The sequence below is a fragment of the Nelusetta ayraudi genome, unplaced genomic scaffold, assembly GCF_046127955.1.
Source record: "Nelusetta ayraudi isolate G7.1 ecotype Tasmania unplaced genomic scaffold, CSIRO-AGI_Nayr_v1 ptg000061l, whole genome shotgun sequence".
NCBI lineage: Eukaryota > Metazoa > Chordata > Actinopteri > Tetraodontiformes > Monacanthidae > Nelusetta > Nelusetta ayraudi.
The window spans coordinates 835,001-860,000 of NW_027466111.1; the positions used below are offsets into that span (position 1 = coordinate 835,001).

The 25,000-nt window shown below is 51.5% G+C and overlaps 3 protein-coding genes across 6 annotated transcripts in view; 1 reads left to right on the plus strand and 2 right to left on the minus strand.

The window, feature by feature from the left end:
- frem1a (Fras1 related extracellular matrix 1a) overlaps positions 1 to 4,459 on the plus strand; it is a 16,988-nt gene extending 12,529 nt beyond the window's left edge. Inside the window, exons 24-31 of the mRNA XM_076040521.1 lie at positions 774 to 1,188; positions 1,862 to 2,063; positions 2,145 to 2,289; positions 2,372 to 2,501; positions 2,624 to 2,696; positions 3,669 to 3,815; positions 4,138 to 4,295; positions 4,367 to 4,459. Of these exons, the coding sequence (XP_075896636.1) occupies positions 774 to 1,188; positions 1,862 to 2,063; positions 2,145 to 2,289; positions 2,372 to 2,501; positions 2,624 to 2,696; positions 3,669 to 3,815; positions 4,138 to 4,295; positions 4,367 to 4,444 (1,348 nt within the window). The 3' untranslated portion in view covers positions 4,445 to 4,459. The remainder of the gene's footprint in view (positions 1 to 773; positions 1,189 to 1,861; positions 2,064 to 2,144; positions 2,290 to 2,371; positions 2,502 to 2,623; positions 2,697 to 3,668; positions 3,816 to 4,137; positions 4,296 to 4,366) is intronic.
- A 3,856-nt stretch (positions 4,460 to 8,315) lies between these two features.
- On the minus strand, positions 8,316 to 14,889 carry LOC142897856 (uncharacterized). The gene is made up of 7 exons (XM_076040478.1): positions 14,754 to 14,889; positions 14,381 to 14,508; positions 12,826 to 12,936; positions 11,947 to 12,000; positions 10,416 to 10,574; positions 10,203 to 10,325; positions 8,316 to 8,993 (listed from the first exon to the last, which is right to left on the minus strand). Exons 1-7 carry the CDS (start codon positions 14,758 to 14,760, stop codon positions 8,952 to 8,954), a joined length of 624 nt encoding a protein of 207 aa, XP_075896593.1. The 5' UTR covers positions 14,761 to 14,889; the 3' UTR covers positions 8,316 to 8,951.
- A 386-nt stretch (positions 14,890 to 15,275) lies between these two features.
- Positions 15,276 to 25,000, minus strand: part of focad (focadhesin) — a 25,251-nt gene continuing 15,526 nt past the window's right edge. For 2 of the 4 annotated variants that reach the window (XM_076040474.1, XM_076040475.1), the window contains exons 28-44: positions 24,498 to 24,587; positions 24,188 to 24,335; positions 23,892 to 24,011; positions 23,675 to 23,797; positions 22,496 to 22,573; positions 22,064 to 22,135; positions 21,422 to 21,524; positions 21,258 to 21,338; positions 21,039 to 21,167; positions 20,843 to 20,958; positions 19,888 to 20,133; positions 19,641 to 19,730; positions 17,304 to 17,481; positions 17,121 to 17,218; positions 16,408 to 16,647; positions 15,822 to 15,897; positions 15,277 to 15,565 (exon numbers count right to left, since the gene is read on the minus strand). In XM_076040474.1, the coding sequence (XP_075896589.1) occupies positions 15,492 to 15,565; positions 15,822 to 15,897; positions 16,408 to 16,647; positions 17,121 to 17,218; positions 17,304 to 17,481; positions 19,641 to 19,730; positions 19,888 to 20,133; positions 20,843 to 20,958; positions 21,039 to 21,167; positions 21,258 to 21,338; positions 21,422 to 21,524; positions 22,064 to 22,135; positions 22,496 to 22,573; positions 23,675 to 23,797; positions 23,892 to 24,011; positions 24,188 to 24,335; positions 24,498 to 24,587 (2,062 nt within the window). In that variant the 3' untranslated portion in view covers positions 15,277 to 15,491. Of the gene's footprint in view, positions 15,566 to 15,821; positions 15,898 to 16,407; positions 16,648 to 17,120; positions 17,219 to 17,303; positions 17,482 to 19,640; positions 19,731 to 19,887; positions 20,134 to 20,842; positions 20,959 to 21,038; positions 21,168 to 21,257; positions 21,339 to 21,421; positions 21,525 to 22,063; positions 22,136 to 22,495; positions 22,574 to 23,674; positions 23,798 to 23,891; positions 24,012 to 24,187; positions 24,336 to 24,497; positions 24,588 to 25,000 lie in introns of all 4 variants that reach the window. The other 2 variants (XM_076040476.1, XM_076040477.1) reach the window with 2 other exon arrangements.

Below are 25,000 nucleotides of genomic sequence, written 5' to 3' on the forward strand. Positions count from 1 at the left end.
CCAGAAGGCATTGCGTGTTTAGTTTAAGACTTTTCGATGGATTATTGACATCGTTGTTGCGTAACATTTTTTTTTTTTTTTGTACTTTACGATGTTTGTCAACCGGACCGGCGGTCCCGGCTTCACGTTACTGGTGTACCTCGTTGTGTAGCGAAGGAGGACTTCTTCTTCTTCTTCTTCTTCTTCTTCGTCGTCGTCGTCGTCGTCTTCTTGACAGACTGGACATAGCTTTGGCGTAAGGCCGCCCCCCACAGTCTGAAGACGTAACTGCACTTAAGGGGTGTCCCAGTTCTAAGCCCTGACACTTATTTTTGAGGGCCAAGATTGAGGGCCAAAGATTGAGGGTTAAGGGCGAGGGTTGAGATTGAGGAGTTAAGGGAGGAATTGGAAGTGGCCCTAAAACTGAGCTGTTCTTCACTGTTTGTCTTCTTGGGGAACTTGGAATATCGAGGGCCTTAATAAACGTTGCTATGGTGAACCAATTAGATAGAAAGCTTCTACTGCTGGTACAAAAAAAACAGTGCTGCAGATGTGTTAGCATTGCTAATGCTGCCCCAATACACTGCACCTCAAAATACACAACTAGCGTCTTCTCAAAGGCAGCAAGACTGAAGCAAGCCTTGAAATGCAGGCAAGTCTGCTTAGAATGAGTCCAAGCCCGGTCAGCACTGGGCCCTCGGGGGGTGGGGGGGTGGGGGGGTGTGCAGTTAACACACTTTAGATTGAATGCCTGCAAGCCAGACGGTCCAACAATGTCTTCGACCATCTGGCAGGTTTGTTGTCAGTAATGGGAGGAGCAGCCAGAACGGAAGCTTGGACATCCAAGTGACCGCGGTGGACCGAGTCCCGTCGTCTTTGTCCCTGAACAGAGGCCTCCCGGTTCCTCAGGGCTCCACGGTGACCATTGATCCTGACTCGCTGGCCACGTCGGTCACCGACGCCCCCCTCTGCGCTCGGACCTTCGTGCTTCAGCGGCCCCCGCTGTACGGCAAGCTGCTCTTGAACGGAGCCTCTCTGAGCACCGGCTCAGGGTTCTCCCAGGAGAACGTCGATGCCTTGGACGTGTCGTACAGACATGACGGAGGACCGTCGCTCATTGACCACTTCACCTTCACGTCCTCTGACGCCACTGACGGAGGTGTGTTGTGCGGTCAGTTGCACACCGCACAGATCTTCTTCATGATTCAGGTCAGTGGTGAAGAGCAGGACTGAACATCCTGAACTGAGTGAAGTCAACCATAGAGTGAGGAGAATACAGAGCCGCTGCCTCGGTTTACCATTAGAACGATGCATCTGTCTGTCATCCAATCATATCGTCATATCTTCTACCTCATTGGATACTCTGTGTCTTCTTTGGACCATTAACAGTGTCTGGGCTGTGTTGCTAAATACATTGATTATTATTGCTGCTTAGCACTGGAACCTGACGGAAAGAATGTCTGGGACCTGTCTGCTGGGTTCTCCAGGTTCTCTATGTGCCTGCTGGGTTCTCCAGGTTCTCCCAGTGTCTGCTGGGTTCGCCATGTGTCTGCTGGGTTCTCCCTGTGTCTGCTAGGTTCTCTCCAGGTTCTCCCAGGGTCTGCTGGGTTCTCCATGTTCTCACTGTGTCTGCTGGGTTCTCACTGTGTCTGCTGGGTTCTCCCTGTGTCTGCTGGGTTCTCCAGGTTCTCACTGTGTCTGCTGGGTTCTCTCCATGTTCTCCAAAGGAAAAAAAACGTTGTCTCAAACAAGTTTCTCCTGCATGAGTTTCTTTTATTTTTTTAAACAATAGTCTTCAAGGTATGTAAATACTTGTAATATATTTATTTTAACATTCTAAATATTTTTCTGGGTTTGTTTTTTCAACGTGAAAATGATTCAGATACTGCCAGTGGGCACAGTGTTTCCTGAGCTGGTGAAACTCCTCCCTCTTTGGAGATCAGAGCCTTTAGGCGGCGGACAAGATGGAATCTTCGTGACGTCTCAGGAGCTCAGGGCCAGAGACGCTCACGGCAGGGATGAAGAACTGACGTTCTGTATCGTTCGCCCGCCGTACTTTGGACACATGAAAAACATCTCCTCAGGTTGGTTCCTGGATTGGGTTTCAGGCAGTCGGCGTCACCGGTCCAGCAACGCAGTGTGCAGTACTCTCTTCTCTCCTGCAGGGGGCTTTGTCCCAAAGTGCTTCTCTCAGTCAGAGCTCGGTAAGAGGGCACTGGCGTACGTTATCAACCCAGACAGGAAGTCTGTGACAGACAGCTTGGAGTTGACAGTGTCTGATGTCTGGGGCAACACTGGGCCCCCTCACAGGTAACACAGCAGGTGCACTGACTTCTCATGGCCTCTTAAATCAGAAGGGTCATTTTCACAGTGATTGCTCCTCTGTTGACAGACTGGAATTCAAGTGGTCCACTGTGGAGCTGGCTCGGCCCCACTACTCTGTGTGTGAGCAGCAGGAAACTGTGGCACTGGAAATCATACGCAGAGGGAATCTGGCAGAGTCTTCATTTGTAACTGTAAAGGTTGGAAAGTCACTTGTCATTCGGAATTGGGATAACTTCAAACTACAGTTTAACGATCAATAAATGAATCGATCGGATGATTGGTGAATGAAGAGCCAGCTCAGTGACTCTTCACACTGCAGGTACAGGAGGTCACTGCAGAAGCTGGGAAGGACTTCCTCATCAATTCTGCTGCGCTCATTCAGTTTGATCCTGGTAAGATCTCAAGCAGCCGCCTTCTGTCCGGAGTCGCTGAGGAACTCCTGGCTTGAGGAACCAGGAACAGCTCATGGGAAAATGGCCTGTCTCGGTTCAGAGAGCGTGTGTGTGTGTGTGTGTGTGTGTGTGTGTGTGTGTGTGTGTGTGTCTCTAGCTGCGTTTCCACGACCATCCCAAACCTAAACATGGCCATAATAAAACCTGCTGATGGAAGCTCAGCTTGTGAAACTGTAAACCCCCCCGCCCCCCCACGCTGGTGTGAATGAAGTGAAAGTGAAAACTTACCAGGAACAGGATCCCTCGAGGGGCGGGACTTAGGAACCTGAGACAAATGGATGAATGTCAGGTTATATATTTCAGTATGACCTTGTTTTGCAAGTAAATAAATAAATAGCATTTTGAAAAACACCGGCAATGCTTTGAGTGAAGAAAGCGTTCCAACAGCCCAGCTCATACAGAAGGTCCCAGGCCCACTTTCATTCTCCTCGTCGGTGGACCAACCACTGGTCCTGAGCCCTGTAATGGTTGGATAGCAAAGTCTTGTCTTTGCTTTTTGCCATCCAGCACTTTTATTTGAATGAAAAGGCCTTGAAATGAACGGCAGTTTGTCAAAGCAGTCCTGGGTTTTTAGCACAAAGCCTGAATAATGCTGAAGGATCCACTCTAGAAGTCAAGCCACTCTGGCTGGGGAGGAACACGGAGAAACACTGCTGAGTCGGTACATGTCGCGTAAGCATGAATGGTTACTGGTCACGAGTGGCAGCCTTCATACTGATGATGATAGCCAGTGTGTACATTCACATGTGACTATGACAGAAAGTACTGAGTGTTTTCAGAGGGCTTTGAACGTCTTGAGACGTTGTTCGTTCAATGTCCTCTAATAGTTGCACAGTGATGATGATGATGATGATGATGATGATGAAGATGATGAAGATTGATGTTCTACCTGCTGTTGCTCCACCTGTCCAGGAGTGTCCAAGAAGATGTGGAGGATTGAAGTCCTTCGGGATGAGCTGGAGGAGGCTGAAGAGACGTTGACGGTGGTGCTGGCCGAGCCCGGGGGTGCCGCCATTGGCAGCGTCAGCGAGGCTCAGGTCGCCATCATGGAGACGGACGGTAAGAGGGAAGCAGCTTCCTCCTGCGGTGTGTGGTGTGACCCCTCAAGCTGGATGGAGTGTTTCTCCTCACACCCACCTGCTAATGTGCCTTGCTGGCATAAGCGTTACATTTGGATGTGTAGATTCTATTTGTTACTCTGTGCTGCAAGGCTGAGGAAGAGATGAGTTGGTAGCTGGAGCCTGGCTGGTGCTTCTTCAGGACACCACCTGACCTCAGGTCTCCACTGCTGAAGGCAGGGCGGGGAAACTCACGTCCAATCAGAGTGGTTGTTGCGTTAATTACGGGATATCCACCAGCTGTTGTCCATGTGTCCTCACAGGAGAGTGTCATCAGAAGCACACTCAGAAGCTCCTCCCACCTCTTCAGCAGAAGACGCAGCCCCCCAGAGGAGATCTCGGGCCCCACAGGGAAAACATCTTCACGCTTGAGTCTGGAGTTGAGAAAAAGAAAATCAAAGTTTCTGCTGCTCGTCATCCTGTAAGTACCCAAGACTGTGCTCGGTTTCGTCCGACATTCCTTCTGTGTAACATTCCCACTGTACGTCCTAGATCACACCTTCATCCGTTTCCTCTGATGGAGAAGACACGGTCTACACGGTGAGTTCCAAGTTTGAAACTCTGACGTGAAGGTGAATCAATCGGACTGACTGTGTGTTTTCCTTGCCTCCAGTACCACGGAATCATGGGAATGCAGCATGAAGCCGGTCCAACTCTGCCCAGAAGAAGCAGGAAGGGGAACCAGCGCTTGTTTAGCAGGTCAGGCCAGAAGGTGGCGCCGCTAGCGCCGCTGGCCGTTATCAAGTCACAGCCTCGAAGAAACAAAAACAAACAACGCAGAAAATTGAACCGCTTGAAAAAAAACGTGAGTGGAATTTGTTTTGTTTGCTTGTTACCATTTCTGCTTTCAAATTCTTATGTCAACGTTCAAAGTAGAGTAAAGTTTGCTTTTCAGTATTTCTGAAAAAAACGCAAAAAGATCAAATATTAAATAAGAGTAAACAGCCAAGCTGCTAAAGCCCTCACAATGTATTCACGTGCACTCTCTTGAAAGAACCTCTCATCCTGTGTTGGATATGTAAGTATTGGAAACTACAGAAGATTTTCTTCTCTTATTCTTTCAGCTCTCAAGTTCAAAAAGCAAAACATGTTCTACAAATCATAACGCTATAATAACGCTGAATCAACGTAACGCTAAATGTTTAGCATCCATTCAAACGTCAACCGGCTTCTTCTTCTTCTCCATGTTTTAGCACTGAACGACTGAAGTGACGCAGGACGACCACTGGTTGGAGGCTTGGAGTGAAGCTGCTGCTCAGCTCCACTCACTGGAGAAGGACGCCACCTCGGTCCCCGGTGGGGTCCTGGTGTGGAGAAGGTCCGAGTGGAGCTCCATGGCCTGCGAGCCCAGCTGCTTCATTTGACTTGGAGGGCGGACAGGAGGTCAGGAGGTCAGGAGGACCTTCATCCAGCAAACACTGCAGTTTCATCGCAGATCAATGAAAACCTCTCCAGAACCTTCAGCCCGACCAGGAGCGGCCCAGGTTGGGACCGTAACTACAGTCTTTGTATTTTAATTTCAATTGTAATAAAACGACGTAATATCAGCATTTTCTTGTATTTTTTCACGAAAGATGGTAAGTGTGTTCACACTGTATTTAAAAATTCTAAAATCTAACGTGAGATTGACGGCATCGCCTGCCGACCCGTCTGGATCGGTGAGATTGGAACGAGAAAGCAACAATTTTAGATGAAGAAAGTTCAGTTCGTCCTCTCCAGTCGGTGGAAAGACTGCGTGTCAGCTTGAGTCCAGTTCCCCTAGATGGCGCTGTTGGGCCACTCACTGTCTTGCACCTTGCTGCCTTCACTGGCCACATGAAACTGTGCTGACGTTCATGTTGATGACACACAGAGTTGTGCAACGTGTGGTTGTGGAGCTGCGAGTGTTAAAATCCACACTTTCCTCTTCAACAAGCTGAGCCATGACAAAGGTTTGGGTTTTTTTTTATGAATAAAAAGGTCAAATCTGAACATTTGTGAATAGTTTTTAATGATAAAAGAGACAAAAGTGTTATTTGTCATTTATACATCATCATCATCATCATCATCATCATCATCATCATCAGGGATCGGGAATAACAGAAACACAATCGTCATCGCAGCAGTTCTGCCCAACGTATCGACGTCCTGGTTGTCGTCATCAGTGTTGTGTTGGTGTTGAATTAAACACAGTAAACTCAGCATTCACTGTGTGTGTGTGACATCATGTCAGCCACCCCAGAGGGAAGGACGCTCCTCTACGGAGCTCTCTGGTGTCTCTGGTTTAGGGTCTTTAGTCCTTCCTCAGCCAGTTCAAGGGTCAAAGGTCAGACGGTCTTCTATCAGGGGCCGTGTCTCAGTTCAGGCTCTGCATCCTTCCAAGGCTGCATTGGACAGGAAGTTGCGTCACAGCACTGCGTGAAGGCTCCTCCCACTTCCCAGAAGTCCTGAGGACGCTCCAAATGCACCCTACTGTTAGCACCAAGGCTGCACCGCTACTATCCTTCACCTCCTGCTGTATCCCAGGATGCTTTGCCTGCTGCTGCAAAGCATCCTGGGATCCTGGGAAGTCGGCTGAAATTAGCGCCATCTACTGGCAAAGACACCACGTATAAATTGAAGTATTGAAGTTTCACATCAAATCTTCAGTTTTTAACGCAGGGTTTTTACTGATTTGAACATCCAACGCCATCGTTAGCTGGTGAACCAACGGTTAGCTTGATGCTATGAAAACGTCACTTCCTGGGTTGGCCAGCAGGAGGGAACAGCAGTGACGCAACCAGGAAATACGCCGAAGGCCAGACCGTCCCCTGTGGTTACCGGGGAGGCGCGGTTCGGGTCGGTCCTTCTGGGCCGGGTCCTTGGAGGACGCTTCCTTCAGACGGAGGACGCGTCCTTCCAAGGATGCAGACCCTGGACTGAGACACGGCCTACATTTGTCTATTGTGTCCAGATATATCGATGGACAGAACCTTCACGTTGCCTTTGCGGTCTTGGGCTGCCTGAATGTGTTCTGATTGGTGATTGGTTCCCTCAGAGCTACTTGGCTAAACGCAGGATTTCAAAGTTAACAAAGGACTTCCTCAGGATTTTATCTGCCTCAGCAAAGAAGTGCATGCCTACAACAGGCAGGAGAGAAGTCACAGCACTGCCGTCCTGGAGTGAGACCTCGTCAGCAGTTTCACTGAGGAACTCTTTGCTTCCTCTTTCCCTTCAGAGAAGTTCAGCCTCTGTGGCACTGAGGAAACGTGTCTCTGCACAAACAGCTGCATGTATCAAATGCAGAAGTCTTCATTTTATGAAAGCGTCCGAGGTGTTTGAGTCAAGGCCAAATCTGTGCATTCATTTCAAATGTTTTTTCTTGAGGTGCCAGAAGCTTTGTTTTTTTTGAAGTGGGGACAGCAAAAAGTGAAAGTGAAAAAAGCAAGTGTTTAGAAAATGACCATGGAGCCATCATCACCTTCTAGAGCTCCTCCCCACTGACTGACAGACTGGACTCACTGGCAAGTAACTGCACAACCGGACCGCCTGTTGCACGCCTGCCTGGCTTGAGTCTTGCAAACACATCGATTTCACTGTTTTTGTAACTACTGTGTAGTTTATTTTTGTGCTGTGTTTTTTCAGTGCTGCAACACAGTAGTTTCCCAATCTGGGACCAATACAATACAATACAATACATCCATCCATCCATCCATCTACCCATCCATCCATCTATCTATCATCCATCCACCCACCCACCCACCCATCCATCTATCCATCCATCCACCAATCTATCCATCCATCCATCCATCATCCATCCACCCATCTACCCATCCATCCATCTATCCATCCATCATCCATCTACCCATCCACCCATCCATCCATCCATCTACCCATCCATCTATCATCCATCCACCCATCTACCCATCCATCCATCATCCATCTACCCATCCACCCATCCATCTACCCATCCATCCATCCATCTATCATCCATCCACCCATCTACCCATCCATCCATCTATCCATCCATCCATCCATCTACCCATCCATCCACCCATCTATCCATCCATCCACCTATCATCCATCCACCCATCTACCCATCCATCCATCTATCCATCCATCTACCCATCCATCCATCTATCCATCCATCCATCCATCTACCCATCCATCCACCCATCTATCCATCCATCCACCTATCATCCATCCACCCATCTACCCATCCATCCATCTATCCATCCATCTACCCATCCATCCATCTATCCATCCATCATCCATCTACCCATCCATCCATCCATCTACCCATCCATCCATCTATCTATCTATCATCCATCCACCCATCTATCCATCCATCCATCCATCTATCCATCCATCCACCCATCTATCCATCCATCCATCCATCTACCCATCCATCCATCTATCTATCTATCATCCATCCACCCATCCATCCATCTATCCATCCATCCATCCATCCATCCATCCATCCATCTTAAAAAAGGCCGACAGAACAACTACAGGTAAAGCCAATGTGTGTTTTGATTTTGATAAAGTTCTAATTTGAATCAGATCACTGAGGTTTCAAAGTGAATCGTTGCCAATGGTTCTTGGCAACCTTGAACTGGAAGTGTTTTTAAGTCAGAGTTGCTTTGATGGAAGCAAACTGTCGGCAGAGACCTGAGAGAAGATGAAGGAGAGCAGAGCGGCGGGTCAACACCAGGGCACTGGGCCCTGCACTGGGCGGCAGTGAAGATCATTCGTGTTTGGGGGGTAATGTGGCACTTTCTGACATCACAAAGGGTTGATTTCCAGATGTGGATATTTTAAAGGACTCTTTAGACCAGTGTGACCCGGAACCCCAGGGTAACGGCCATGCACGCTGAGCAGTCAGCCACAGGGAAGTTCCCCTGAACCGAGGAACCGGGACCCACTGGACCATCAACTGTCACACAAGCAAGAGGAATAAATGATGCAACTTTGTCATGTTGGAGTTCGAGGACGTGTATTCTTGTTAGACAACAGAAGTGAAGGAGATTTGCATAGCATGCTGCGCCACCAGGAGGTCAAACGTGGCAGTCGTCTGCATGTCGATGTGCATTTGTCTCACACTCGTCCACCGCCGTCTCTACTGCTGCACTGGGGGAGGAGCTTGTACAGTGATCACTGGCTGGAAGAGGCAGAAGACAAGGAGGAAATAAACTGTGTGTTACAACAGCTTCATATCTGCACAGTGATTTCATGAACAACAATTAAACCGAGGAGCTTCATTAAAAACTGGAAACTGGTAACTGGACTGCACTTGCACAGCACCTTTCCAGCACCTTCATGGTACCCAAAGCACTTTACAACGGCCTCTCAGTCACCCACTCACACACCAACGGGTGGCGCTGCCGTGCAAGGCTGCCAGCACCATGGGGAGCAATCGAGGGTTGAGTGCCTTGCCCAAGGACACGACCACGGACTGGGAGGGAGCAGGATTTCAACCGCCAACCTTTGGGTCATTGGACCTCCTGAGCCTCAGTCGCCCCACACAAGTAACTGCAACAGCAGCAGACTGGATGGACGTGGTGGACGCTAATGCTAACGCTAACGACCGTCTGGGAGTTCTAAACCGCTGCCCTTCCGTCACTGTCAGGCTGCTGCTACCGGCCAGAGCTGCCAGGTGATTGGCCGCCTGAGGGTTCTTCAGCTGAGGGAGGTTCCCACGTCAGCGTGAGAAGACTAACAACACTACATTCTTTCACAACCAGTCTTGAATGGTGCGTAGTAACACCACACATGGTTGCTACGTTTGTCGCTAGTCGCTCTCTTACAACAGAGTCGACAGAAACTCCCCAAATACCGAGCAAAGTCCCGGAGTTCTGGAGTTCAAATCTCCAAAGGTTTTCAGTCTTCAGACAGAAGCACTGCTGCACTGTCTGCTGGAGACCACCAGCATCCAGGATGGAGGGTCCTCAGTCACTAGACCTGAGGGGGGGGGGGGCTGCCGATGGAAGAGTGGAGCCGTTCACTGTCTTTACATCACGCCAAGCCACAACTGAGCAGCTGAAGGCCGGGACATCAGTGGGCCGACCAATCAGGTCCTTGGATACAAACATGCATCCGTCCAGATCCAAGCTGGACACTTGTGTTTGATCAATGTGTCTTTAACGAGGTGAGAGGGCGGAGCCTCCACAGCCACCGAGTAAACTCAGCTGACCGCTGATTATTGGCTGAAGTTCAAAGTTAAAACAAAAGCCGAGCAGTAGCACAGTTACACACACACACACACACACACACACACACACACACACACACACACACACACACACACACACACACACACACACACACACACACACACACACACACACACACACACACACACAGAAATTACCACTTTTGGAGCTGGAACGCAGCAGTTGACCACTTTGCAGGAGTACACAGCCAAGGTGATGGAGATGGCAGCCAGAGCGATGTGAATGACCACGCCCTCAGTGAGAAAGTGGGACTGGGCAATCTGGAAGTGGAGGAACATTCAGAGAAATGAAGCTCTGACGGTGTCCGACTGTCAGGAGCAGTGGTTGATGTGAGAGAAGACACAACTGACCTCAATCTCATGGCAGGTTGGGCCAAAGAGTTGCGTGAAGTTATAGCTGTGGAAAGACCAGCAGGGGGAGGAGATGAAATCCCAGGCGGTCAGAGATGCGATGGCGTTGAAGATGGAGGCAACGCAGGCGACAATCTGCATCCCCAGACAGGCCTGCAGCTGACAACCAGAGGGCGGCGGGTCAATCCACTGCAATCCCACAGTACAGACCGCGTGACGTTGCAGGTTTTGATTTGTTTTTATGGAGAAGAAAATTGTGAGAGTGAAGAAAAAGCTGAGAAGAAACAACAATGCATAACCCATGAACATGGACAACTTTAACCTTCACTTTGCCCATCAGAACCAAACAGTGCTTGGCCAACAACAAACCCTGGAGGAGTGAAGGAGAAGAAAAGGTTCTGCAGGTCAAGGAGGAAGAACCACCTAAAGAACATCCAGAGGAAGCCTGGGAGGAACCGCAGGGGAGGGGAGGACGGAACCAGGAGGAGGAAGGAGGAGCAGCAGCAGGGACACTGGGACTGTTGCTGTGTCTCAATTCAGGTTCTGCGTCCTTCCAAGGCTGCATTGGACAGGAAGTTGCATCCTAGCACTGCGTGAAGGCTCCTCCCACTTCCCAGAAGTCAGGAGGACGCTTCAAATGCACCCTCGGAATGCGTCCTACTGTTAGCCCATTCCAAGGCTGCACCGCTACTATCCTTCACCTCCTTCTGTATCCCAGGATGCTTTGCGTGCTGCTGCAAAGCATCCTGGGATCCTGGGAAGTCGGCTGAAATTAGCGCCACCTACTGGCAAAGACACCACGTATAAATTTAAGTATTGAAATATTCATCAAATATTCAGTTTTTAACGCAGGGTTTTTACTGATTTGAACATCCAACGCCATCGTTAGCTGGTGAACCAATGGTTAGCTTGATGCTATGAAAACGTCACTTCCTGGGTTGGCCAGCAGGAGGGAACGGCGGTGACGCAACCAGGAAATACACCCAAGGCTAGACCCTCCCCTGTGGTTACTGGGGAGGCGGGGTTTGGGTTCTGGGCCGGGTCCTTGGAGGACGCTTCCTTCCAAGGATGCAGACCCTGAACTGAGACACGGCCTCTCTGTCCATCCTGCCCATCCTCCATCACCACTGCTCCCCTTGGAGCTCCAGTCCCACCTCCACACCCAGAACGTCACCTCCAGCCCCGCTCATCCATCGCTAGTGACAGGATCACAGACACTTTCTCTGAATACTCCCCCCACTGGTGGTTTGAGTCGTGCTGGGTGGAGGTTGTGGCAAAGAGGATCTGAGCTGCACAGAACGGTCGTGAGAGGAGCAGTGCATGGACTCAGAGACAGTGAGAGAAGAGGATGCAGATGTTGGGAAAAGAAGTCGACTTTGTCCAGTGAAGACCAAATAACCGAGTCAGCAATCCTGCAATACTGCAATCCTTTCATGTCCCTCTACTGGTTCCTGTTGACAGGCAGTCGGCCTCTGTGGTCAGCAGTTAGATCTTCACCAGGCATGAGGAGAACTTCGTGTTGACTACTCACCATTTTCAGATTGAGCTTCTGTGCGGCGATGGCAACGCTGCCAGCCGCTACCACCTGCCAACGGAAGCACACACACACACACACACACACACACACACACACACACACACACACACACACACACACACACACACACACACACACACACACACACACACACACACGTTAGCTTCGCGTAAACAGTCTGGTGAGGAACTCAGCAGTGCATCAGCACACTGGAGAAGATGTGAGAGACTGATTGGTTTAGGGGGCGTCCCCATAGCCCCGCCTCGCCCCGCCTCGCCACGGTGCGGTTGTAGAGCGCCCCCCACTGGCCGCTACACGGTCGTAGGGGGCGCCGTTCTGATGGCGATCCACTGTGACGTCAGTGAGGGAAACCGCTCTTTCTTGGACAGAGAAGCAACCGCAGACCGAGCAGCAGCTATGAAACAACCTCGACTTTGTCCATCGCTGCGCTGTCGCGTGTCGCACAGAAATGACGCCGTGGAAAACATTGTCCCGGTCCACGAGACCGCGGCGACTCCGCCCACGGTCTCGTGGACCCGGGGGGGGGGGGCAATGAGGACACGATCGAACCGTGGCGAGGCGCGGCGAGGCTATGAGAACACGGCCTTATTGATGGGCTCAAGCCAACATGGAAGACGTGGACGGCTGACTGTGGTTCCTCAGACATCAGTGAGGTCCAGTGAGGTCCAGTGAGGTCCAGTGAGGCCACCATGAGACCCATAACACTGAACAAGACACTCCAACATGACTCATGAATTCAACACTGTGCATACATCCGAGTGCCGTCTGGCCTGAAGTCATCAGAGCTGCTGGAGAGTCACAGTTTGCCGCCTGGTCCTCGCATGGAGGAGAGAGAGGCGGGGCTTTGCTCACCAGTAGAGATGCGATGAAGAGGAAAACATCGCCGGTGACGTTGCTCAGGTCCTTGGCCAGAAACACACTGACACAGATGATCTGGTACACACTCAGTCCAATCTGAGCCACCTGGTGGAGAGAAGGCAGCAGTCAGAGGGGAACCACACACCTGACACACACAGCAGACACACACCTGACACACAGCAGACACACACCGGACACACAGCAGACACACAGCAGACACACACCTGACACACACCTGACACACACCTGACACACAGCAGACACAGCAGACACACACCTGACACACAGCAGACACACAGCAGACACACCGCAGACACACACCAGACACACACCGCAGACACACACCAGACACACAGCAGACACACACCAGACACACAGCAGACACACACCAGACACACACCGCAGACACACACCGCAGACACACACCAGACACACAGCAGACACACACTAGACACCGCAGACACACACCAGACACACACCAGACACACCGCAGACACACACCAGACACACACCTGACACACACCTGACACACACCAGACACACCGCAGACACACACCTGACACACACCAGACACACAGCAGACACACCGCAGACACACACCGGACACACCGCAGACACACAGCAGACACACACCAGACACACACCAGACACACACCGGACACACACCAGACACACCGCAGACACACACCAGACACACACCAGACACACACCGGACACACACCAGACACACCGCAGACACACACCAGACACACACCGGACACACACCGGACACACACCAGACACACACCAGACACACCGCAGACACACCAGACACACACCTGACACACACCAGACACACACCTGACACACACCGCAGACACACCACAGACACACCGGACACACACCAGACACACACCAGACACACCGCAGACACACCTGACACACACCAGACACACAGCAGACACACCTGACACACACCAGACACACACCTGACACACACCGCAGACACACCACAGACACACCTGACACACACCAGACACACCGCAGACACACCTGACACACACCAGACACACAGCAGACACACACCAGACACACCGCAGACACACACCTGACACACACCAGACACACACCAGACACACACCTGACACACACCTGACACACACCTGACACACACCGCAGACACACCACAGACACACCACACACCAGACACACACCAGACACACACCAGACACACACAGCAGACACACACACAGCAGACACACACTGCACGCTTTGCTCCAGTGTTTTACACTCGCTGGAAAATAACGCTCAGAAACTCCAGAAACCCAAATCAAAGTTTTCTTGCTCCTCGCGTTCTGAGAGTTGAGCTTCACAAACACTGCAGTGATTCACCACTGTGTTGTAACTGGTGTTCCAGAACATGATGAGTAGACATCTTCTCACACACACACACACACACACACACACACACACACACACACACACACACACACACACACACACACACACACACACACACACACACACACACACACACACACACACACACACACACACACACACACACTACCCCGAGAGCTTTGGGCTCAGCTTCCAAGTACTTCTCCTTTCTGTGGGCGCTCCTCTGGAATGTGAGAGAAACCAGAGGGTTCTGGGCCAGCTGGGCCGGTGCGGTTCCGTCCAGCGACAACACTGCTTCTGCAACAGCCAACACGCATTCTGGCTCAACACTTTGCAGAGAAACACTCGATCGTGACTGGAGGCTGCCAGTTTGCACATCTGCATGAAGCGTGAGTGGAATGAGTGGCTGCCCCTGTCAATCTGCAGACAACAACATCTGGAATGCATGGTTCCCAGGAACAGCAGGAACAGCTGGACCTTCAGGACCGTCAGGAGGCTCTATTCCCACGGTTCAGACAGGTGGGATTAAAATGAGTCTTTACCTGTCATGGTCACAGTCAGAGACGTCTTCTCTTCAAGCTGCTGCCTGTTGATCCGACGCTGCCGAGGAACGTTTTCCAAAACAGGAAGTGGGGCTTTTGAGGAGTCCCGCCCCCTGATCCCTGTAACACGACTCCCAGTGCACATCTGCTCACCAGACTCCGACCCGGAGCAGGAGGAGGAGGATTGAATCAAACCTAACTGACCTTCAAGTGTTCTGACCGCCGTGTTTTATATATTCAACGGATGAAGGAAAAACATCAGACTTTGAAAAGAAATGAGAAAGACCAGAAAAGCAGCAGGAAAGAGCAGAAAACAACCCAGCTGCAGCCGTCTCAGTGACACCCTGCCTTACTCCTGGTTCATTGACTTCTTCTTAATTTGATGAAGCAAAGTGTTTGTTTTTTTAATGGTTCAGAACAGTCGGCAAAGCAGCAAAATGTTCCACACTGCTGCTCCACTGGGAAGCAAACTGGAATTTAAAACACATACTGGCCATTTTCTTCTGTTCTGTTGGCGTCCACAACATCATCAGAACCTTGAGGAGCCTCATTTAAATATGACTGCAATAATACAAATATTAAGGAGGCAGGAAATCAAACTTTAATGAGCTCAGCTATTAGATGCTCTGAAGACACTGCAAGAGGGCTGAGCTGCAACGACAGAGTCACATCTTCTCTCATGCTCGTTCACAATAAGCCTGGAGGCAGTGCTAGCAGCTAGCCGCTAGCCGCTAGTGGCTACCAGCCATACGCCCTGGTCCACACGGCTTTCTTCTTCATCTCAGGGAAGGACTTGAGGGCCAACAACGAAGCTGGGAGGGAGAGAGAGAGAGACAGTATGACCAGTATGACCAGTATGACCAGTATGACCAGTAACACCAGAGCATTGAGCAGCCGTATCATCATCAGGGTGCCCAGAGTTCTGCTGGCAGGAGATCTGTTCACCATCGTCTGTTCACCATTGAGTGTTTCAAACCTTCCTGCTGCTCAGTGTTGATGCAATATGATGTCCTCACCTGGTACATGACCATCAACACGCACTGTATACGACTGGTATGTGTAGCTCACCTTTGACTGAGTGGATGGTGGTGGAAGACAAACTCTGGTCAGGAGCTTCACTGATGCTCAGCAGCCAGTCCACACACTGAGACACACACACACACATTGAGACACGTTGTTGAGTCATTTCAGAGGACAGACAGGCAGGCAGACAGACAGACAGTTAGATAGACAGACAGACAGACAGACAGACAGACAGACAGTTAGATAGACAGACAGACAGGCAGTCAGTTAGACAGGCAGACAGACAGGCAGACAGGCAGTCAGACAGTTAGATAGACAGATGGACAGACAGACAGACAGGCAGACAGACAGTTAGATAGACAGACAGACAGGCAGTCAGTTAGACAGGCAGGCAGACAGACAGACAGGCAGACAGACGGGCAGATAGGCAGACAGTTAGACAGTCAGTCAGTTAGACAGGCAGACAGACAGACAGGCAGGCAGATGGGCAGACAGACAGGCAGGCAGACAGTCAGTTAAACAGACAGGCAGGCAGACAGACAGACAGACGGGCAGGCAGGCAGGCAGGCAGGCAGACAGACAGACAGAGAGAGAGGCAGACAGACAGACAGACAGACAGGCAGACCCACACCTTGTGTGTGTGTGTGTTCCAGGGCTCGGTGGCCAGCAGCAGGTGGAGGCAGTGTGGCAGTGCCAGCAGACACAGTGCCAGGCCGTCTTCACCGCTGCTCTCCTCTCCATCTCCAGCTGTGGGCGTGGCCTGGAGTTGCCCTGGAAACCACTGGGCCCTGACCCCCAGGAGGAGGGGCACCTGGTGGTCGGCCCAGGAGACCACGGCAGCGGCAAAGACCTGCAGCAGGAAGTCTGTGGCCTGCGGAGAAAACACAATCGTCTGGCAACACCTTCAGGCACAGCTGATGATGGTGATGATGGTGATGGTGATGATGAAAGTCTCCATTCTCCAATCTGGCCCCACAAAACCACAACAACACAGTCAAGCCGCTCTTCAAGGTGTCTAAGGACCTTCAGGTGTATCAGGACCTTCAGGTGTATCAGGACCTTCAGGTGTGTCAGGACCTTCAAGGTGTGTCAGGACCTTCAGGTGTATCAGGACCTTCAAGCTGTGTCAGGACCTTCAGGTGTGTAAGGACCTTCAAGCTGTGTCAGGACCTTCAGGTGTCTAAGGACCTTCAGGTGTGTAAGGACCTTCAGGTGTGTCAGGACCTTCAGGTGTGTAAGGACCTTCAGGTGTGTCAGGACCTTCAGGTGTGTCAGGACCTTCAAGCTGTGTCAGGACCTTCAGTCCAAGCATCTTTCCACAGAGATGAGATGGATCAGATTTACCTGTCTGGTGTCTCCACATGACACAGTGGTGGTTCCATAGGCAACATTCCTAATGTGTCCCATCAGTTCCAGCAGCCACTCCATCCGTTTCTCAACTCCTGACACCAAGAAAAGACAGCAATCAGGTCCAATCCAACCCCACAGGGAGAGAATACATAGGTGTGTGTATACAAACATGCATACCTGTGTTGGGCCCAGTGGCGAGGCGGCTCTGGTAGAAGGTGTGAAGGAGCAGCCGACCAATGGGGTGACTGGGGCCTCCACGCAGCACGCTGCTGATGATGTCATTCAGGGCCAGCAGGGGGATCCTTCCACAGGAGGTCAGGTAAGCCAGAATGAAGCAGGTCTTCTCCCCTGGAGCCTGAAGACCACCACCATCATCATCATCCTCCTCCTCCTCCTCCTCCTCCTCCTCCTCCTCCTCCTCCTCCTCCTCCTCCTCCTCCTCATCACCATCATCATCATCATCATCATCATCACCACCATCATCATCACCATCATCATCATCATCCTCATCACCATCCTCGTCACCATCATCGTCACCATCCTCCTCCTCCTCATCACCATCATCATCATCCTCCTCCTCCTCCTCCTCCTCACCATCACATCACTTCACATCATACAACACAACAAGACAGTTGAACACACAATAAGCCTCCAACACATGCACGTCTCACTGGCTGCACTGTACTGCTCCTCTGCCGTCACCGTCGCTTTGCAGGCGGTCGGTGCATCCAAATTTCCTTTCTAAATAAAAAGTCTAGTGTAAAGTCTAAGTGTAAAGTCTAAGTGTAAAGTCTAAGTGTAAAGTCTAAGTGTAAAGTCTAGTGTAAAGTCTAGTGTAAAGTCTAAGTGTAAAGTCTAAGTGTAAAGTCTAAGTGTAAAGACATCAAGGCAATGTCAACACGTTCCTTCCCCACGCACCTTCATGCATTCATTCTGTCAAAATGTCAACGTAATTATTAATAAAGATATTATGATATTCAAAAACCTGAAGGTGCTCCACCTATGACACAGAAACCCCTCCCACTCGGTCAGTTTGAACAGTGAGTTGATGTCAGGGGCCCAAACATCATCTTCATTTCAATCAGGGAAAATTCATTGTGTGTAGATTTCAGTTGTGTCCCCAAGTTGAGGCAACACAACTTCACACAGCAAAAACTCAGATAGACAACAACATCGAGACATGGTCTATCTGATGTTTTCTATCTTGCATGGAGGAGTTCCCTGCTGCTGCTGCTGCTGCTGCTGCTGCTGCTGCTGCTGCCTCTGCTGCTGCTGTTGCCTGCTGCTACTGCTGCTGCTGCTGCTACTGCTGCTGCTGCTGCTACTGCTGCTGCTGCCTCTGCTGCTGCTGTTGCCTGCTGCTACTGCTGCTGCTGCTGCTACTGCTGCTGCTGCTGCTGCTGCTGCTTCCTGTTGCCTGCTGCTGCTGCTGCTGTTGCCTGCTGCTGCCTGCTGCTGCTGCTGCTGCTGCTACTGTTACTGCTGCTGCTGTTGCCTGCTGCTGCTGCTGTTGCCTGCTGCTGCTGCTGCTGCTGCTACTGTTACTGCTGCTGCTGTTGCCTGCTGCTGCCTGCTGCTGCTGCTGCTGCTGCCTGCTGTTACTGCTGCTGCTGCTGCTGTTACTGCTGCTGCCTGCTGCTGCTGCTTCTGTCTCTAGTGCTGCTGCTGCTGCTACTGCTGCTGCTGCTGTTGCCTGCTGCTGCTGCTGCTGTTGCCTGCTGCTGCTACTGTTACTGCTGCTGCTGCTGCTGTTACTGCTGCTGCCTGCTGCTGCTGCTTCTGTCTCTAGTGCTGCTGCTGCTGCTACTGCTGCTGCTGCTGTTGCCTGCTGCTGCTGCTGCTGTTGCCTGCTGCTGCTACTGTTACTGCTGCTGCTGCTGCTGTTGCCTGCTGCTGCTGCTACTGTTACTGCTGCTGCCTGCTGCTGCTGCTTCTGTCTCTACTGCTGCTGCTGCTGCCTCTGCTGCTGCTACTGCTGCTGCTGCTGCCGTCTCTAGTGCTGCTGTCTCTGCAGCTGCTGCTGCCTCTGCTGCTGCTGCTGCTGCCTGCTGCTGCTGCCGCTAGTGCTGCTGCCTCTGCCGCTGCTACTGCCGCTGCTGCCGCCGCCGCTGCTGCCTGCTGCTGTCTGAGTCACTGTGTGGTCGGAGGTTCAGGAGGAGGTGAGATGTTGTGCAACAGATTGCGTCACGGCTTTCACAAGAGAACCACAGACGGTTCCTTTGCATTTTAAATCCCTGCATTCACATCAGCTCCCAATCACAACTTTCAATCCCCTTTAGTCGGATCACAATCGGCCAGAATCACATGGAAAAAAATCATTGCTGACACTTGAACGCACCATCAACCTGTTGGCAGCAGTTAAACCCAAACACAGTGTTGCGTTCAAGTCCTCACGTTAAACCATCTTCAATAAACTTCCATAAGCAATAAAAACACACAGCTGGGACGCATCAGATCAGCTGACGACACACCCAGCTGTCAACCTTCAGACTGGACTATCGCACAGTACTTCACCTCTGCAACTCGTGCAATTCCGTCGATGTCCGAGTCCGACATCTCAGACAGACACTGAGCAAGGCCCACGTACACACCCAGTGCATCGCCCTGCAAGAAGAACATCAGGATTAGAAGCACCACTGCTGTGAGAACACAAGAAGACAGAAGAATCCTCAGACTCTGGAACAAATCTAGTGTGTATATTTCTATACACAACACATATGCACACATAGCTAAAGTAAGCTCAGGAAGTGTCGCTCCATACGTGGATTTGATTGGGCAGCAGGTTGAAGATCTTGCGGGTGGTGGAGGCCAGGAGGAGGCAGCAGTTGTTGGGGAGCTTGGGTGTGGCCAGGGCCTTGGCCACGCCCTGCAGCAGGCAGTCCAACGTGGCCGCCTCCTTCTGGAAACACTGCGGGCCTAAAGTCTCCACGTAAAAGTGCAGCTTGTCCTCGGACACGTGAGTCATCCACGTTGCCAGAGTCTGGTAGAGGGAGGCCCGAGTGCGGCCCTGAGGAGAGGAAGCGGCCCTGGTCAGTCATCGCTCACTTCTGGGCTGTGTCTCACTTCAGGCTCTGCATCCTTGAAGTACGCATTTTGAAAGGAAGTTGCGTCACAGCACTGCGTGACGGCTCCTCCCACTTGCCAGAAGTCCTTAGGACGCTCCAAATGCACCCTACTGTTAGCACCAAGGCTACACCGCTACTATCCTTCACCTCCTTCTGTATCCCAGGATGCTTTGCGTGCTGCTGCAAAGCATCCTGGGATCCTGGGAAGTCGGCTGAAATTAGCGCCATCTACTGGCAAAGACACCACGTATAAATTGAAGTATTGAAGTTTCACATCAAATATTCAGTTTTTAACGCAGGGTTTTTACTGATTTGAACATCCAACGCCATCGTTAGATGGTGAACCAATGGTTAGCTTGATGCTATGAAAAGGTCACTTCCGGGGTTGGCCAGCAGGAGGGAACGGCGGTGACCCAACCAGGAAACACGCCCAAGGCTAGACCCTCCCCTGTGGTTACTGGGGAGGCGGGGTTTGGTCGGTCCTTCTAGGCCGGGTCCTCGAAGGACGCTTCCTTCAGACGGAGGACGCTCAGTTTGAAGGGTGCAGACCCTGAACTGAGACACGGCCCTGGTCTTCAAGACCAAGGTCCAACCAGCATCCAGTGCAGAGCTTAGAGAGCCGGTGAGGTCAAAGAGGAGACTGCAACTCACGCTGAGGCTGTGGACAAACGGCGGTGAGAGCCAGGAGGACAGGAAGAGAGCGGCACTCTGGGAAGACTGGGCCTGACACACGCTGAGCATCACGCACTGGTGCTGCACATCTTCTCCTGGCCACAGACGAGACAGACCTTCATCACCTGGACAACCCCCTCCGTGCCGGCCTGCAGGCCTCCAGGGAAACTCTTACCAAAGTTGAGCCTCATGAGAGGAGACAGGACGGCGCTCCAGTCCATGGGCGGGTACTGGAAACTGCTCCCCACTGAGGCCAGTGCTTCCAGAGCCGTGTGGACCAGTGCGGGCTGGACACCCTCCGGACCTCAGACATCGAGGACAGAACACAAGATTGATTGACTCCTGGAAAATGAGGCTGCAGTGAGAGTCAGGGTGCGACGCCGAGGGTGAAAACCTTTCTTCCCGGCCTCAGACAGCACGGTGACCACGGCTCTGATGAGGCTCCTCTCCGAGAGGTAGCTGAAGTCCTGAGGAACTGCGGCAAAGCATAGACTCACACACACCGTCAACAAGAACTGATGAAGTCGTCAGAGAGTGACGTGCGGCTGCTCCACCAACCTCCAGTGACAGTCTGACCGCTGGACAGTCGAGCCAGGTGCAAATGTCCCAACAAACAGGCGCTGATGGACTGCAGACCGATGGCGCCTGAGAAGGTGATGACCTGCCACAGGATTCACAACGTGACTGTGTGAGCAACACAACTCCAGAAGGACACTTGGTGTGTGTGTGTGTGTGTGTGTGTGTGTGTGTGTGAGCTTCATGGAGACGACAGGTGAAGCTCCTGCTCCAATCATCATCCTGCGATGCCCGTGTTGACGTTTGGAGTCATTTTCTATCTTTCAGCGGTGGATCACCTGGCCTTGCACCTGCTGCCTGTCCATCATCACCCTGAGAAAAACCTCAACATGGCCTCAATAAAAGCTGGGGGGGGAGGAAGCCGCTCCACTGGCACAGTGTCATGGAAAGACTTTTGTTGCACTGACTGAGCAGTGAAAAAGACGCGTTGTGATTGGACGGAGGAGGAGGAGACGGAATGTTTTTGTTTTTTTGTTTTTACAAGTCATCAAAGAGGAAAACAGAAGAAGCATCCTGGACAGCAAACAAACGTAAACCAACAAAAGCAAAGGGAATTCCAGCTTCTGTGCTCCGCATTATTCAATGGAAACGCCTGCAAATCACAATCGCACTGTGCTGCGCTACCTGTTTGATGGCCTGGATGACCTCATTCAGCCGGCCTTGGTTCTGAGAGGACAGCTCCGAATGGCTGGCAGTCTGCAGCGCACACACACACACACACACACACACACACACACACACACACACACACCATAAGAGGTGAAAATCACTTCTGGGTGGCAACTTTCATTTCTTTCATTTCAGGTTTTTGGCTCGATGGCAATATTAATTTCAATAAACCTGAAATAAGAACAACAGAACAGTTCAACTCCATCCTGTCTGGACTCCCAGGAGATGAGACTGAGTCTCGGGCCAGCAGGGTCCGGTCACATGACGTTACTGATTCAGGAAGACCAGGACGAGGACCGATCGATGACTTTGTTCTCTTTCATTGCTTGGACATGAATGTGAATACAACGATCAGAGCTATGAAGAGGAAGTGACTGTGGCGCTCACCTGGAAGAGGTAACTCTCGGACCCGACCAGCGCCACCAGGCCGTGGACGGCTGCCAGCCGCTGCAGCGTGGGACAACTCTGAAACACACAGTTCACACTGCAGGGATCAACCTGAAGCCGACTGCCACGCAGGGGAAGAGTTGATGGTGTAGTGGTGCATCTCTGTAACAGTGCACTCTGACATCTCTGCTGTTTATTCCTCTACATTAGAACAAGCGAGACCAGGGCTGGAGGGTAAATGGCATTAGCGACGATATCGCCAGAGGACAAAACAAGATTTTCTAACCGCAAAGACTGCGATTTGATTGGCGGGAGTTCCGCTCACGTGACTTTGCGAGCGGCACGGAGCAAAGCAAAGCAAAGCAAAGCAGGCAGTGGGAGGAGTCGATGCTGCGACGCGACGAGCCGGACGCACGGAGCGACGCGCGAGGAAAAGAAGCTCTTCCTGGTTGCCACCACCTGGTGGCCGTAGTTTAGCAAAACAGTGTCGGGAACGAACTACCGAAGCACCAAGGAGCACAACAGTGGGGAGTTGTGTTCGCTGGCAGTGAACCGCTGCCTCGTAACTTCGCACCTGATAGCGGTTTTAGCGCCGCTAGCGTGTTAGCATGGGTTGAATGAAGCCGTCGCCGTTTTGTGCTTTGTGTGGACTGAAACAAAATCATTCTGAGCTCGATTAAAATGTCTGGCAAAAAACAAAACAGAAACGCTGGTAGATAAATAAAGGCTCTTTCATATTAGTTCATGCTTCATTTAGCTTAACATTAGCCTAGCCTATTAAAAAAAAAAACAATTTGTGTATTGTGGTGAACACTAGTGAACCTCCACAGTTTAATAAATCTGATATGTTTATTATGATACATATCATTTTTTGTAATATTGGGGGGGGGGAAATCGCAATTCGATTATTTTCAATAATCGTTGAGCCCTCAGCGAGACTTCATTTATCCCCAGAGGGTCGTTCACATCCTGAAGTCCACCAAAGGCAGACCACCATTCACAACCTGACAAGACAACAAGTGACTGGGCATCACTGTGTGGCGTGGAGGAGGCCCGTCCAGTACAAACCAGTTTGAAGCAGTTGGTCGAAGCAATGATGGCAGAATAGCAGAGTAAAAGACAGACAACAGGCCTGAAGTGGTCCAGGTCCTGCAGGACAACACAGTGCCGCCACTCTACCTCAGCCAAGAGGATCTTCAGCCAGGCGGCCAGCAGGCGAGGATGGAGGTCCACTGCCTTCCCGTGGCCGCACAGCGACAGGCCATGGACCACTGAGCCCAGAGCCAAGGACAGGCCTGGAACCTGACAGGACGTGGAGCAGAAAGAAGCCTGAGCACTTCAGCACCGTTGAAAAACCTGCAATGCACCTGCAGCTGCATGCCGCCGTCCTGCCGACCTGCTGGCTCTCCTCCGTCAGCCTCCTCAGGGTGTTCATCAGCTGCTCAGCCTTAGCAGCGTCTATCAGGCCTCCAGCGAAGGCCGACACACACACACACGCAGCAGCGTACGACAAGACCTGGAGGACAGCAGCAAGACGTCCCAGTCACAATTGATTTCCACCATTTATTGCATTTGTCGACTTCATTTTTGTCGTTTTTCTGGGCAGCGTTTGCTGCTTCTTGCTATGATCTCATGACACATTAGAAAGTAAGATTATTACAGGCTTCCATATTAGAATGAGGTGGTCTGTACCTCCTGCAGGAGGCGCCCCTGTCCGCTGCTCTCCTGAAGGCTGTGCAGCATTTTGTCCACTGACTGCGTGACATTAAGATGTCCATGTTGGTGTTGATCACTGCAGTGAGCTGTGAGGACCAGAGCCAGACCCAGCACACAGCCCACACTGAAGCACAGTGCAGACGAGACAAAGCGTGAGCACGTTAGTGGTTGAAAACAACAACATGGCAAAAGTTTATCGCAGCTTCAAATCCATTCACAACTGAAGGCAGAACAACCAGTGAGCCAGGCACACAATCCACTGCAGTACTCCCAACTGGCCACTGACTTGTGATCCAGGTCGTGGCTGAAGGCCTGCTGCTCCAGAGCCTCCAAGGACGTGAGCAGGTGATCCGAGTCCTTCTGGACCGAGACATACCTGGCAACCAGTGGAAGACATGGAAACCAGTTGGTGACAACCAGGGCTGGAGGATAAATGGCATTAGCGACGATATCGCCAGAGGACAAAACAAGATTTTCTAACCGCAAAGACTGCGATTTGATTGGCGGGAGTTCCGCTCACGTGACTTTGCGAGCGGCACGAAGCAAAGCAAAGCAAAGCAAAGCAAAGCAGGCAATGGGAGGAGTCGATGCTGCGACGCGCGAGGAAAAGAAGCTCTTCCTGGTTGCCACCACCTGGTGGCCGTAGTTTAGCAAAACAGTGTCGGGAACGAACTACCGAAGCACCAAGGAGCACAGCAGTGGGAGTTGTGTTCGCTGGCAGTGAACCGCTGCCTCGTAACTTCGCACCTGATAGCGGTTTTAGCGCCGCTAGCGTGTTAGCATGGCTTG